Source organism: Chlorocebus sabaeus, chromosome 5 (assembly GCF_047675955.1).
Source record: "Chlorocebus sabaeus isolate Y175 chromosome 5, mChlSab1.0.hap1, whole genome shotgun sequence".
In the NCBI taxonomy this organism is placed as follows: Eukaryota; Metazoa; Chordata; class Mammalia; order Primates; family Cercopithecidae; genus Chlorocebus; species Chlorocebus sabaeus.
This window is the reverse complement of record NC_132908.1, coordinates 2,879,574-2,894,126: the sequence shown is the minus strand read 5'-3', so window position 1 is coordinate 2,894,126 and position 14,553 is coordinate 2,879,574. Positions and strand designations below refer to the sequence as shown.

General features: G+C 54.6%; 1 protein-coding gene across 3 annotated transcripts; it reads right to left on the bottom strand.

The window, feature by feature from the left end:
* Window positions 1-357: 357 nt before the first annotated feature.
* Window positions 358-12,959, bottom strand: FLYWCH2 (FLYWCH family member 2). Of its 3 annotated transcripts, none has more exons than XM_007983073.3 (4): window positions 12,801-12,959; window positions 4,375-4,470; window positions 3,239-3,658; window positions 358-660 (listed from the first exon to the last, which is right to left on the bottom strand). In XM_007983073.3, the coding sequence occupies exons 3-4, from the start codon at window positions 3,558-3,560 to the stop codon at window positions 560-562; spliced, it is 423 nt and encodes a 140-aa protein (XP_007981264.1). In that variant the 5' UTR covers window positions 3,561-3,658; window positions 4,375-4,470; window positions 12,801-12,959; the 3' UTR covers window positions 358-559. The 3 variants fall into 3 exon arrangements, with proteins under 3 accessions (XP_007981264.1, XP_007981275.1, XP_007981280.1); XM_007983084.3 differs by lacking the exon at window positions 12,801-12,959 and adding an exon at window positions 4,977-5,220; XM_007983089.3 differs by lacking the exon at window positions 12,801-12,959 and adding an exon at window positions 5,041-5,210.
* Window positions 12,960-14,553: the final 1,594 nt, after the last annotated feature.

Here is a 14,553-nt window from a genome sequence, read left to right as displayed (position 1 = left end):
AGGAACTCCGGTTCCCTCAGCCCACAAACCCCCTGGAAAGAACATGACAGGCAGGCCGCATGTGCTTTTGTCAGGTTCCTCCCTGAACCCACCCACGAGCTGCAGGCCTACCTCTCCCTCAGCAGAATCCAGGAGCTACCATTCTCAGCAAGGCTGAGCTCCCTTAGTGCCTGGGAGCTGTCAGTCTGGGAGGCTTCACGGAGGAAGCGAGACTTGGGTCAGGGAGGGCAGTGACTAAGGGGCACTCTGGAAGGGCCCGGTAAGGGCTGGGGTGGGGAGACCCAGGGGTGGTGGCATCAGAGCTGAGCCTCAAAGGACCTAGAAACCTGGAATGTTTAAAACCTGCCCATTATGGGGTCTAGCGAACAGCTTCTTTTATTCTTGTTTGAAAGTACTTTTCTGCTTACAAAAGTAACTTATACTTGATCTAAAAAAAAAGAAAGAAAGAAATTACACAATGTTGAAAGCAAAGATTCACCGATTGGGCGCCAGAAGCCCTGCGGACAGAGAAGAGCCTATGGCCGGATTAGTGGCCTGGGAGGATGCGCTGTCGTCAACGTTACAGGGACTTGCCAGGTGCCACAGGGCAGGGGGCAGAGTTCTCCCCAGCAGCCTCAGGAGGCCCCGCTGCTAATGCACTGTCTTCTGTTCTGTCTGCTCCTGCAAGAGAAGAAGGTGGATCAGGCTGGTGTCAATGGAGAAGGGAGGGCTGAGCTTGGGTGTTGGGGGTCTACCAGGCCTCACTCTCACCCCAGCCAGTGGATGTTCCAGGGCCAGAAGCCTCTGCCTGACTGAGAAGTGACTGCCACTCAGGGACACTGCTCCCAAGGCCACCAGCCCAGGGCCACAAAAGCTGCTAAAATCATTTCCAGGAAACGTGAGGCCAAGTTTGTGCTGAGCACTGGGAAGCCACGGCCATCCCCTCTGCTGGACCTGGGGTGGGGATGGAAGGACGGAGGAGTTGGCAGGTGGGGGTGGTCGATGCTCGAGGGTGACTGCCTGCGGGACCCCTGGGGCCTGATGGAGCCCTGCTCTGCCTTTCATCTGGAGAAGATAGCTGTGCTCCAATTCTCACAAAGGGCCTAGATGGATCCCAGCAGCAAGCAGGAGTCTCAAAGGGGCTAGGAGGACCTTGAGATGCTCTCATTCCACAGAGCTAATAGACCCTGAGCCAAACTCCAACCCCCTCTGCCCTCTGCAGGGACCTCCTGGTGGCCTCAGGGTGGTGACTTCACTCCTCTGAGCCCTGCCTCCCACAGGCTGTGGGGACTGCACCCTCTGCCCAAGGTTGGCGGGAGAAGCCAGGGGGACACACAGAGGCTCTCAGAGCAAGACTGGATGGTGGCCGGGCGCGGTGGCTCAAGCCTGTAATCCCAGCACTTTGGGAGGCCGAAACAGGTGGATCACGAGGTCAGGAGATTGAGACCATCCTAACACAGTGAAACCCCGTCTCTACTAAAAAAAAAATACAAAAAATTAGCCGGGCGAGGTGGCGGGCGCCTGTAGTCCCAGCTACTTGGGAGGCTGAGGCGGAGAATGGCGAGAACCCGGGAGGCGGAGCTTGCAGTGAGCTGAGATCCGGCCACTGCACTCCAGCCTGGGCGATAGAGCGAGACTCCATCTCAAAAAAAAAAAAAAAAAAAAAAAAAAAAACGACTGGATGGTGGGGGCTTCGCAGTGAGAGCCAGGCACTCCCACCTGCTCTGGGAGGACGGGGTCCTTCTGAATTCCACAGCACTGCTCACACCAGGCCTGAGACTCTAGCAAAGGAATGGAGGCCGAGGGGTCCACTAGGTTCCCTGAGAGCTCCAAGCCTGTGGCTGTGGACACCACCATCTCAGGCATTCTGGGGTCTTAGTCCCGGGGAGGCTATGGGGCTGTGACCCTCTGTGACCTCAGGCCACTCACCCCTCAATTTTCATCAGTGAGGCAGGGTCCTTGCCCTGCCAGCAAACTGAAGGAACCCTAAGAGCACCCCCTTTTCTTACAATGGGCTGCCAGTCTGAGTATCCTGGCTGACCCCAGGGGCCACCTGTTCAGAGGTCACAAGCCAAGGCCACCTGCTATGACTTTTCTTCTTAGGGCATGGCAAAGCCCACTCCTAGTCGGGAAGAAACCCCAGCTCATCTTCTTCCCACCCACTGGGCAGCCCCCTGCCCCATCTCTCTGGAATTTCCAGCTCAAAAGGTGTACCCAGCCCATTTCCTCTGCTGCCTAGGGCCCTGCCCCCTCCGCTGCCTGCCCTGGTAGAGCCCAGAGGCAGGACCTGTGGACCTGAGGACCTGCTGTGGGGCCGGGAGGAGGCCTGTCCTCCTGCAGGGGACAGTGGGGCAGGGCCTGGGTGAGCTGGGTGAGGGAAAGGGGCAGCCCTGCTCTCATGCCATCTCTGCTACCATGCCCCACCTGGCTGTATCCCCCAAGTCTAGCTGACAGAAAGGTCTAGTACACAGCCAGGGGCAGAGCCAAGGGCCCTGGGGAGTGGGAGCGGGGGCTGAAGACGCTCAGTGTCTCCATCCATCGCATCACTCCCATAGTAAAGCAGAGGGAATGAACCTGACCCATCACCTCCAGCCAGCCTGCAGCAGCTAGGGCCACACCCCCAGCCCCACTCCCCCACGGGACCTGTGAGCCCTGAGCTCTGTCTCCCTGGAGGCTTGTCGGGGGGGTGATTGCTTGGGCAGAGGAGGTAGGAAGGGCAGGGGCAGTCCTGGAGAGCCAGGCTGAGGTCACTGCCTTGGTCTGCTGGGGGTCTCATTCTGCGTGCCTCGAGTCTCCAGAGCCCAGCCTGCACACAGCTGTTGTTCTGTGGATGTTGCTAAGTGACTGAACAGCGAGTGAGACAACAGGAGCTTTCTAGAACATATGGAAAGGTGACCCATCAAGCTCCTGGCCTTAGAGACTCTCACTGAGCAGCTGCAAGCCAAGACCTTGAAGCTGATAGCAGCTGCCTGTGGGCCCCACCACACCCTCAGATGCTCCCTTGTGAAGGAGTCAGTGGGCAGTGCATTCCAGAGTGGGGAACAGACGCAGAGAGGCAAGGCCGCTCAGAGGCAGGGTTGGAGGTCGGGGGATGCCCAGGCCTGTGCCCTAACCCCTGTGCCACTGCTCCCTACACGTAGTCAAAGTCAGGGAACGAGGACCTGCACGACAGGGAGAACGGCCTGATGGAGCCAGCGCGGCTGTGGGGGCCACCCTGGGAGGTGCCAAGCTGTCCTGGGGGGCCGCTGTGGAGCCTCACCTGGGTCCTGCCTGCTGCGTTTCTGCTCAGGCTCTTGAGGGGCTGCCTCAATGGCCCGCTGGGCCTCGGGGTGGATCTGCAGGAGGGCCTTGGCAAGGGTGGCAGGGCCGGGCACCCCCAGGGACATGACGCAGTGCACGCCCTTGCGTTTGGCCCCCGCCACCTTGGTGCTGTCTTTGGAGGCTGTGAGCAGGACCAGTTTGGAGAACTTTCTGGGCTTCCTGGGGGCTGCCGGGATGACTTCTGTGCCTGGCTCGGGGGATGGCTCCTGGCCAGCCTTCACACTCTCGCCCTCCTGCTCGCTGGGCTCAGGCAGGGGCATCCCTGGACCCAGGGCCTGTCCCTCAGGCCACGCTCAGCCCCCAGCAGGTGGATTTCTCCTACTCCCAGGCAAGCAACCTGGAGTTCAGCGGTTCCGTCCTAAGGAAGGAAGCAAAATCCCGTCAGTGGAGGAAGCCCTTGGGGGGCTCTAGACGCTGCTCTGGGAGGGAGGTGGCCAGATGGGGCTGCCTCACTGCTCGCTGGAGCCAAGGCTGGCGGGGGCCCTGATGGAACTAGGCTTCTGTTCTGCCAGTTCCTCTCCTGGAAGCCTTGGGTATGTCACCCCCATCTAACCCCATCTGGAAAATGTGCACAGTAAATACTCTCCACAAGGGGCCATCAGAGTGACTAATGGACTAAGAGCCCAGCCACTACCAATGGGCCTCCCACGTGCTGAGCACAGTCAAAGGGTTTCCACCTTGTGGACTGTTTCCAGTCCCCCCTCCCACCCCTGTTATGACAGCAGGCTGTTTTTATGGACCCAGTCACAGTTGAGGACACTGAGGCATGCCAGGGTGATCCACACAGCCAGAGTGGCAGAGCTAGAGTGGACACAGAGCCCACGACCACACAGCATCTGATGTACTTTGTCCATTTTAACTGACACTGGTGTCCCTGGGCACCAAGCATCAGAGCTAAGCACTTTGGGGACATGAGCTCAGTTTGTGTTGTCACAGGGAACATGGGCCAGGCACCTGCCAGCACTTTGCAGACCACAGCACTGCAGCTGGCCCTGGAAGGTGGGACAACCAGATCCAGTCGCATCCCCGTCTGGAGGCCCACAGTCTCCCCGACCCGCTGGTTCTCACACCAACCTTGTCTGAGCTGGTGTTAGCACTTCCCTGGCTCGGTGGGGACAGCGATATGATGTCTTGGATCCCACAGTCACTGAGGGCTCCTTGGCTTCTGGCCTGGAAAAGCAGAAAGGATGGGTTATAACCTTGTAGGGGCAAGCGCCCGGCTCTGGTTGGCCTGGAGACCCGGTCCTGAGGTGCTGTAGCACCAGTGTGGGGTGGCCTTTCTGTCTTTTCGGGGGCGATTGGGTTGTAGGCCGATGATGGGGACTTTCCCAGCCTACAGTTTTAGTCTAGACACAAGACTGCAGCCTGGGCAGCCACCTAGCCCCCTGTCCAGGACCCAGGCAGGACAAGGCCCAGGGATGCCCACTTTTCCCTCGGGGCCAATTCCCCAACCTGGGCTTGAGGTTCTCATGGTCTCTTTGGACCCCTCCCAATGCGTCTGGTCTGAAGGGTCCATGCCCAGCACCCTGGCGTTTTCTAAGACCCTATTGTCCATGAGAGGGGCCTGAGGATGCAGGGCTGGAGTAGGGGGTTGTGGGCCTTGTCCTGAGAGGTCCCCTCTGTAGTCCTCTGACCACTAAACAAAAGCAGATGTGAAGCCCCCACCCCAGGGGCACCTTCTCGAGGGGGTGGGCACTCGAAGAAATGCGCCAGGCAGCGAGTCACATGACTGCAGAGTACCGCAGGGATCGGGGTCGCGTTATCCATCCGCCTCCGGACAAGCCAACCCTTGTTCCTCCCGCACGGCCCTTCCGGCTCTGCTCATCTGCGTCACAGGGCAATGTGGGAATGCCGGAGACCTGGGGAGACCCGGGAACCTCCAGTGGCAATGACCCGGCCAGCCACTCCAGGGCGGAAAAAGGTTACCGGAGGCCCCAACCACATAGCGCCCTGCTTCACACGCTGATTGGCTCCGGCGCACGTCCTTCTGGCGGCCGATCTCCCCACGCCTCCCACGCTCCGCAGCATGAATAGGAGGTCCGGGTAGGAATAAATGCCAGGATCCCTGACCCCACGTCCGAGTCCACCCCGGGTCCTCTAGCGCCTCCCACCGTGACGGCTCTGCGACCGCAGCGCTCCTAGAGTCCAAAAAACATGCAGCCTCTTGCATACCCGGCGTGTAAATTCCTGCAAAATACAGCAGTTCGTCCCCGCAAGGCTGGCAGGGACCCAGACCTAGCAGCCTGCTCCAGGCCGGCGGCCCTTCCCCGAGACCTCCACACTCACTCTGACCCCCAGACTGCACGCCTCCTTATATTAGGTTAGTGCAAAAGTAATTGCGGTTTTGCCATTGCTTTCAATGACAAAACCGCAATTAATTTTCACCAACCTAATATTTGGCACCTGAGGCACCTCCTTGCCATTTCATAGTCCCAGCCCTGTAGCCAGGCCAACTCTAAGCTGCAGAAAAGGGCCCCAAAGAGGCCGGGCGCGGCGGTTCACGCCTGTAATGCCCCAGCACTTTGGGAGTCCGAGGTGGGCAGATCACAAGGTCGGGAGATCTAGACCATCATGGCTAACACGGTGAAACCCTGTCTCTATTAAAAATACAAAAAATTAGCCGGGCTTGGTGGCGGCGCCTGTAGTCCCAGCTACTCAGGAGGCTGAAACAGGAGAATGGCGTGAACCCGGGAGGCGGAGCTTGCAGTGAGCTGAGATCATGCCACTGCACTCCAGCCTAGGCAACAGAGCGAGACTCCGTCCCCGCCCCCCAAAAAAAGGGCCGTCAGCCCCATCTCAAATTCAAACCCCATAGTAAAGGAACAAGACAGACCTAAACTACTGACTAATTATCCAAAGACAAAAGTCAGGAAAATAAAAAAATCTCATTAAGCTGTAACAAGAAGGGAATCCTGAAATACGTAAATTGTGCTCTTTCATATTGTGAAATATATATTTGGTCTTTGACCCTCTCTCCTAGTATATAATTCCTAAAATTCCTGGAATCTCCAAAATGATGTCTTTTTGTATGCTTAGGTACTGACTGATGGCTGGTAGCCCCTGGGCTGCTTCAGTGGGGCTGGTCACCCAAAAGACCAAGGCAGGGTTAGAGGGTTGGGACTTTCAGCCCCACTTCCAACCTCCAGGAAGGGGAGAGGGCCTGAAGGTTAAGTTGTTCACCAATGGCCTATGGTTCAATCAATCATGCCTATGTAATGAAGCCTCCATAAAAACCCAAAAGGAGACGGTTCCCAGAGCTTCCAGGAACACATGGAGTCCTTGGAGGGGTGTGTGGGAGTTGGGAGTGGGGTGGGAATGGAAACTGAGCCCCTCCCACACATGCTGCTGCATTTATATACATCATATATATTATATATGTCATATATATTTTATATTATATATATAATATATTATATATTTAAATATATATGGATTTTAGTTATTTTATTTTTTGAGACAGAATCTCACTCTGTCACCAGACTGGAATGCAGTGGTGCAATCTCGGCTCACTGCAACCTCCATCTCCTGGGTTCCAGTGATCCTCCTGCCACAGCCTCCCACATAGCTGGGACTACAGGTGTGCGCCACCACACCCACCTAATTTTTATATTTTTAGTAGAGACGGGGTTTCACCATGTTGGCCAGGATGGTCTTGATCTCTCGAACTCATGATCCACCCACGTCAGCCTCCGCACCTGGTTGCATTTATATTTTCATTTGTGTCCTTTATAATAAAATGGTAAATGTAAATAAGTTTTGTTTTTTGTTTTTTGTTTTTGAGATGGAGTCTTGCTCTGTCTCCCAGGCTGGAGTGCAGTGTTGTGATCTTGGCTCACTGCAACTTCTGCCTCCTGGGTTCAAGATATTCTCCTGTCTAAGTCTCCCAAGTAGCTGGGATTACTGGTGTGCACCACCATGCCCAGCTAATTTTTTGTATTTTTAGTAGAGATGGGGTTTCACCATGTTGGCCAAGCTGGTCTCGAACTCCTGACCTCAGGTGATCCACCTGCCTCGGCCTCCCAAAGTGCTGAGATTACAGGTGTGAGCTACCACACCTGGCCTGTAAATAGTTTGTTTTTTTGAGATGGAATCTCGTTCTTGTCACCCAGGCTGGAGTGTAATGGAGCAATCTCAGCTTACCGCAACCTCTACTTCCCAGGTTCAAGCAATTCTCCTGCCTCAGCCTCCCGAGTAGCTGGGATTACAAGTGTCAGCCACTACGCCAAGCTAATTTTTGTATTTTTAGTTGAGTTGGGTTTTTACCATGTTGGCGAGGCTGGTCTCAAACTCCCAACCTCAAGTGATCCACCCGCCTCAGCCTCCCAAAGTGCTGGGATTACAAGCATGAGCCACCATGCCTGGCACTGTTTCCTTGAGTTCTTTGAGCCACTCTAGCAAATGATTTAACCCAAGGAAGGGGACATAGCAACTTGAGATTGTAGCTGGCCGGTCAGAAGCATGAGTAAGGTGGGAGGATCACTTAAGCCCAGGAGTTCGAGACCAGCCTGGCAACATAGGGAGACCTCATCACTATAAAAAAATTAATTAATTAATTAATTAATTAAAATAAAAGAGAGAGAGAAAACCCTGCCACTCTGGTCCTCCTGCCTGCGCCTAGCACAGAAGTGACCTGTCCAGAGCCACGTCCTTGGTCCTTGACCTGGGACCTGAGTCAGGAAAAATTATGTCAACCCTGACCTCTATTATTGCCACCCAATAATCTCCCTTCCCAGTGTCCCCATCACTCTACTCTGTCCCTGGGGAGATGGAGGGCTGGTACAGAGCCAATGGCCTTGGGCAGCAGATGCTTGAAGTCAGAAATGCCAGTTAAAAAGAAAACTGATCCTCAGAGTTGAGGCCCTGCCTTGGAAGCCAGTGGTTGGGATTATAACCCAGATAATAAAATAAATATCCATGAGTCCAAGCTGATATAAATAACTGAATAAATAAATGTTGAAGAAGGGACAAATCTTCCTTAAGAGGAATTCTTTTTTTTTTTTAATTTGAGACGGAGTCTCGCTCTGTCGCCCAGGCTGGAGTGCAGTGGCCGGACCTCAGCTCACTGCAAGCTCTGCCTCCCGGGTTCATGCCATTCTCCTGCCTCAGCCTCCCAAGTAGCTGGGACTACAGGCGCTCACCACCGTGCCCCGCTAATTTTTTGTATTTTTTTTAGTAGAGACGGGGTTTCACCGTGTTAGCCAGGATGGTCTCCATCTCCTGACCTCGTGATCCGCCCGTCTCGGCCTCCCAAAGTGCTGGGATTACAGGCTTGAGCCACCGCGCCCGGCCCCAGATTACAGGCTTGAGCCACTGCGCCCGGCCTTAGAACTCCTCTTAAGGGGCCGGGCGCGGTGGCTCAAGCCTGTAATCGCAGCACTTTGGGAGGCCGAGACGGGCGGATCACGAGGTCAGGCGATCGAGACCATCCTGGCTAACACGGTGAAACCCCGTCTCTACTAAAAAAAAATACAAAAAAACTAGCCGGGGGAGATGGCGGGCGCCTGTAGTCCCAGCTACTCCGGAGGCTGAGGCAGGAGAATGGCGTGAACCCGGGAGGCGGAGCTTGCAGTGAGCCGAGATTGCGCCACTGCACTCCAGCCTGGGCGACAGAGCGAGACTCCGTCTCAAAAAAAAAAAAAAAAAAAAAAAAAAACTTTTGAAAGTTAAGAACTAACCCATAGAATGGAAAAAAAAATGTTTGCAAATCATATATCTGATAAGGGACTTGTATCTGGAATTTATAAAGAACTCTTACAACTCAGTAATAAACAAGCAAACAAACAAACAACTTAAAAATGGTCCGCCAGGCATGGTGGCTGACACCTGTAATCCCAGAACTTTGAGAGGCTGAGGCGGGCGGATCACCTGAGGTTGGGATTCGAGACCAGCCTGACCAACATGGAGAAACCCTGTCTCTACTAAAAATACAAAATTAGCCAGGCATGGTGGCACATGCCTGTAATTCCAGCTATTCAGGAGGTGAGAGGGGAGAATTACTTGAACCTGGGAGGCGGAGGTTGCAGCAAGCTGAGATTGCGCCATTGCACTCCAGCCTGGACAAGAAGAGCGAAATCCGCCTCAAAAAAACAACAAAAAAAAAAAGGGCAAAGGGGCAGGGCGTGGTGTAATCCCAGCACTTAGGGAGGCTGAGGCAGGAGGATCACCTGAGGTCAGGAGTTCGAGATCAGCCTAGATAACATAGTGAAACCCTGTCTCTACTAAAAATACAAAAATTAGCTTGGCAGAGTGGCTCATGCCTGTAATCCCAGCTACTCAGGAGGCTGTGCAGCAGGAGAATTGCTTGAACCCAGGAGGCGGCGGTTTCAGTGAGCCGAGATCGTGCCACTGCACTGTACTGCACCGCAACCTGGGCAACAAAGTGAGACTCCATCTCAAAAAAAATAAATAAATAAAAATAAAAATGGGCAAAGGCTCCAAATAGGCCTTTCTCTAAAGAAGATATACAAACAGCTAATATATGAGAAGATGCTCAACATCATTAGTCACAGGGAAATGCAAATCAAAACCACAATGAGATACCACTTCACACCACTAGGATGGACATGATAAAATACACCAAAAAAACAGACAATAGAAAGTTGGTGAGGATGAGGAGAAACTGGAACCCTCATACACTGCTGAGGGGAATGTAAAATGGTGCAACCATTTTTGGAAACCAGCCTGGCAGTTCCTCAAAAGGTTACATGTAGAGTTACCCTATGACCCAGCAATTCCACTACTAGGTATATGCCGGGAAGAAATTAAAACACATGCCCACACAAAAATGTGTACATGAATGTTCATAGTTGCATTATTCATGAAAGCCAAAATGTGGAAACAGCCCAAATGTCAATCAATGGATGAATGAATAAGTTCAATGTGGTGCATATATAAAATGGAATATTATTTGGCAGTAAAAAAAAATCTATGCTACAACATGAATGAACCTTGAAGAAATTATGCTGGGTAAAAGAAGCCAGACCCAAAAGACCACATATTATATGATTCCATTTACATGAAATTACTTAGAGTCTAGAGAATCTACAGAGTAGGAAAATCTGTGGACAGAGAAAGTAGATTTGTGGTTATCTCGGGGTTGGAGTGGGCAAGGGGAGAATGAGGAGTGACTGCTAGTGGGGTGTGCTTTCTGGGGTGATGAAAATGTCCTAAAAGGGATTTTCATGAGGGTGCACAACTTTGTGATCACACTAAAGCCACTGAACTGTTTTTTTTTTTTTTTGAGACAGAGTCTCGCTCTGTTGCCCAAGCTGGAGTGCAGTGGCTGGATCTCAGCTCACTGCAAGCTCTGCCTCCCGGGTTCACGCCATTCTCCTAACTCAGCCTCCCGAGTAGCTGGGACTATAGGTGCCCACCACCACGCCCGGCTAATTTTTTGTATTTTTAGTAGAGACGCGGTTTCACCGTGTTAGCCAGGATGGTCTCGATCTCCTGACCTCGTGATCCACCGGCCTCAGCCTCCCAAAGTGCTGGGATTACAGGCGTGAGCCACCGCGCCCGGCCAAACTGTATACTTTAAATGGGTAAATTGCACAGTATGTGAATTATCTCAATAAAGTTTTTAAATATTCAGAAAAAAAAGGTAAACTGAGTCTATTAACATATAAACAGCAGTTCTACAACATCACTATTCCTAAGAATTACCCAGAGTTCTTTTTTCTTTTATTCTTTTTTTTTTTTTTTGAGACGGAGTTTCGCTCTTTTGCCCAGGCTGGAGTGCAATGGTGCAACCTTGGGTCACTGTAACCTCTGCCTCCCAGGTTCAAGCCATTCTCCCGCCTCAGCCTCCTGAGTAGCTGGGATTACAGGCATGCGCCACCATGCCTGGCAAATTTTGTATTTTTTGCAGAGACAGGGTTTCTCCATGTTGGTCAGGCTAGTCTCGAACTGCCAACTTCAGGTGATCCGCCCTCCTCAGCCTCCCAAAGTGTCGGGATTACAGGCGTGAGCCACCGTGCCCGGCCCTGGCTAATTTTTTGTTTGTTTGTTTTGAGATGGAGTCTCTCTGCTGCTCAGGCTGGAGTGCAGCAGTGCAGTCTCGGCTCACTGCAACCTCTGCCTCCCGGATTCAAGTCATTATTCTGCCTCAGCCTCTGGAGTAGCTGGGATTACAGGCGCCCGCCACCACGCCCGGCTAATTTTTGCATTTTTAGTAGCGATAGAGTTTCACTATGTTGGCCAGGCTGGTCTCGAACTCCTGACCTCGTGATCCACCCGCCTTGGCCTCCCAAAGTGCTGGGATTACAGGCTTGAGCCACCGCGCCCGGCCTTGTATTTTTTTTTTAGTAGAGATGGGGTTTCACCGTGTTAGTCAGAATGGTCTCCATCTCCTGACCTTGTGATCTGCCCGCCTCGGCCTCCCAAAGTGCTGGGATTACAGGCGTGAGGCACTGCACCCGACCTGTGTTGCTTTAAGCCACCAAATTTATTAGGACAGCAACAGGAAACTAATACAAGTTTCAGTCCCTTACTGATGAGGTTCTGGAAGACAGGACCCCTGCCTGGTGCCTCATGGTGGAGCCACAGAATCATATTCATACGAAAGGCAGAGAAACATCAATGTCCACTACCACCGGCATCCTCAGCCGCGAGGACAAATCCCTTGCCCTCCCGGCAGGTTTCATCCGTGTAACGGAAACAGTGGTGAATTTATCAGGGGATGTTAATAGCTGATAGGCAAGGGTGAAGTCATTGCAAAAGTTCCCAGGCGATATGCACAGCCGCTCCCCAATAATCACTGCTCCACGCAGTCCACGGTGGGGGGCTGTGATTGACCCCCTGACGGGATGACGGGACACTAAGGTGTGCAGTACACATCCTTACAGGGAGATTTTAAAAACCGGCTGTGACCCCTGCCCCAAGAAGGCCAAGAACTGCTACTCTATGTATGGTGTGCAGTGCAGACCTTTCCCACGATGGGAATTTCAGTCGTGGCAGCTCCTTCCCCTAATCACCTGGGCTCAGAATCTTTCTTTTACTCCTTCTTTACCCGATGCAATCGGCATCAAACGCGGGCTGTGCTGCGCCCAAATGGTCCCAGCTTCCCGGCTCTCTCCTCTCCCAAGAATACCCACACCCTGAGGTCCCAAGTGTCTCCCCCGCCCCAGTATCTCACGCCTCCAAGTAGCTGCCGTCCCTGCAGGGACCTCCAGAGCTGCAAGCGGGGGACGGGGCCGGCGGGGGTTGGGGGGCGCCGGGAAGGCAGCGCTGGGCGCCGCGGACACCGCCAGGGGCCGGCGGGCTAGTGCGGAGCTCCTTCATGTGGGGGTGTTGAGGCTCTGGCCAGGGGACGGGAGGGTGGGGGAGGAGGGGCGAGAAGCAAGGAGGGAATCGCGGGAGACCCCACAGGAGGCGGTCTCAGCGCCGGGACGCGGACCCCTCCTCAGTACCCGCAGCCCTCGGGACCCCCGGGAGAGCCGGGCCGGGGACGCGACCACGCCGAGGACGCGCGACCCTCCCCGCCCGCCGGGGCCCATTCTCACCGACGGCAGCGGTGCCCTCCCTCTCCGGCGACAGCGCCGCGGCGGGTCACTCAACCTCCGCGCCAAGGGCCCCCGCCTCAGCTCGTGCAGTCACCTCAAGCCGAGGTCACTGCAGGCGCATGCGCAGCATGGTCACAGGGGCCTTGTCTTCTAGCGGGGGCCGCTCCTCCGGGTCTTGCCTGAGCGGTGTATAGCTGGACGTCCAGCCAATCGGAGGGAGGAGGCGGGGCCAAAATTCAGTAAGGGGGCGGGGAGACCCGGGAAGGGGTGTCATCGTCAGGGGCGGAGCCTCGGGGGACCTGCGGCCTGGATCCGGGTCCCGGGCGAGGTTCTCCCAGCACCAGTGGGTGGGCTTCACTGCGACCCCAGGGCTTCCTCATCTATTTGACTCCGGCTCCCTGCGAGGGAAACTGGGGCATTTGTTTAAAGGTTTTGCTCTCCCCCGTCGCGATACCCAGCATGCGGAGGGAAGGTCTTTAGGCTCAAAGAAGCCACTGCCTTGCTTTCATCTCTGCATCCTTGACGACGCAGCAGCCTCATCCGCGCCATTGGTCCTGCCCTCGTCTATTAGTTTAGCCCCTGCCCATTGGTCCAGCCCTCACCCATTAGTCCCGCCCTCGCTCTGTAGTTCAGCCCCTGTCCATTCATCCTTTCTCGTTATTGGTTCAGCCCTGGCCCATTGGGCCCACCCCCCTGCCCACGGGCCCCGCCCCCTCCGTGCCCAACGACGTTCACCCGGCCCAAGGGGTGCCCGGGACACTCGTCATCCTCCAGCCACCCAGTGCGGTGGGACTGGGCTGGCTCCGGGCACAGGGAGATGCGGGGCCCTGGGCCCTGCTTTCCTGGGACACTTGGCTGCAGCGGCCAGAGCGGCCCCGACACGGCCCCCTAGGCTCACAGCGGCTCTCCCAGGCCCGCAGGGTCGCCACCACTCCGCCTGCCCCCTTGGCCCCCCCAAGCCTGGCTCCGCGCCCCGTCCCCCTCGCTCTAAAGCGGCCGCTGAATATGCCACCGCCCCAGGGCTCCAGGGTCCTGGTCGAGGTCCTCTGGGACCTCCCGCACCTTCTGCCTGCTCACGTTCGAGTGTCAGCGGCGCTGCACGCCCTTCCTCTGCCCTGCCCCTCCCGGCCCTGGCTCTGCAGGTCTCTGAATCCCACCCTGGACTCCGCTACCAAGGCTCCCGCTGCCCCCATCCCACTATCCTATCTCCCCGGGCATTGTCTTGTGCACTTTTTTTTTTTTTTTTTTTTTTTTTTTAGAAACGGGAATTGCGCTCTGTCGTCTAGACTGGAGTGCAGCAGTAGCCTGATCTCGGCTCACTGCAACCTCTGCCTCCCGGGTTCAAGCAATTCTCATGCCTCAGCCTACTGAGTAGCCGGGATTACAGGCGCCCGCCACCACGCCCGGCTAATTTTTGTGCTTTTAGTAGAGACGGGTTTCGCCATGTTGGCCAGGCTGGTATCGAACTCCTGACCTCAGGTGATGCACCCGCCTCAGCCTCCCAAAGTGCTAGGATTACAGGCGTGAGCCACCGCGCCCAGCTACCTTTGTTCATTTATTTGCTGTAATCTATTAATAATTCACAGACTACTGGTTGTTTTTAACTTGATGACTTATACATATCTTTGTATATGAATCTATGATGTCAAAGTTTTTCTTTCTTTCTTTTCTTTTTTTTTTTTTTTGAGATAGAGTCCCGCTCTGTCGCCCAGGCTGGAGTGTAGTGGCGTGATCTCTGCTTATTGCGACTTCT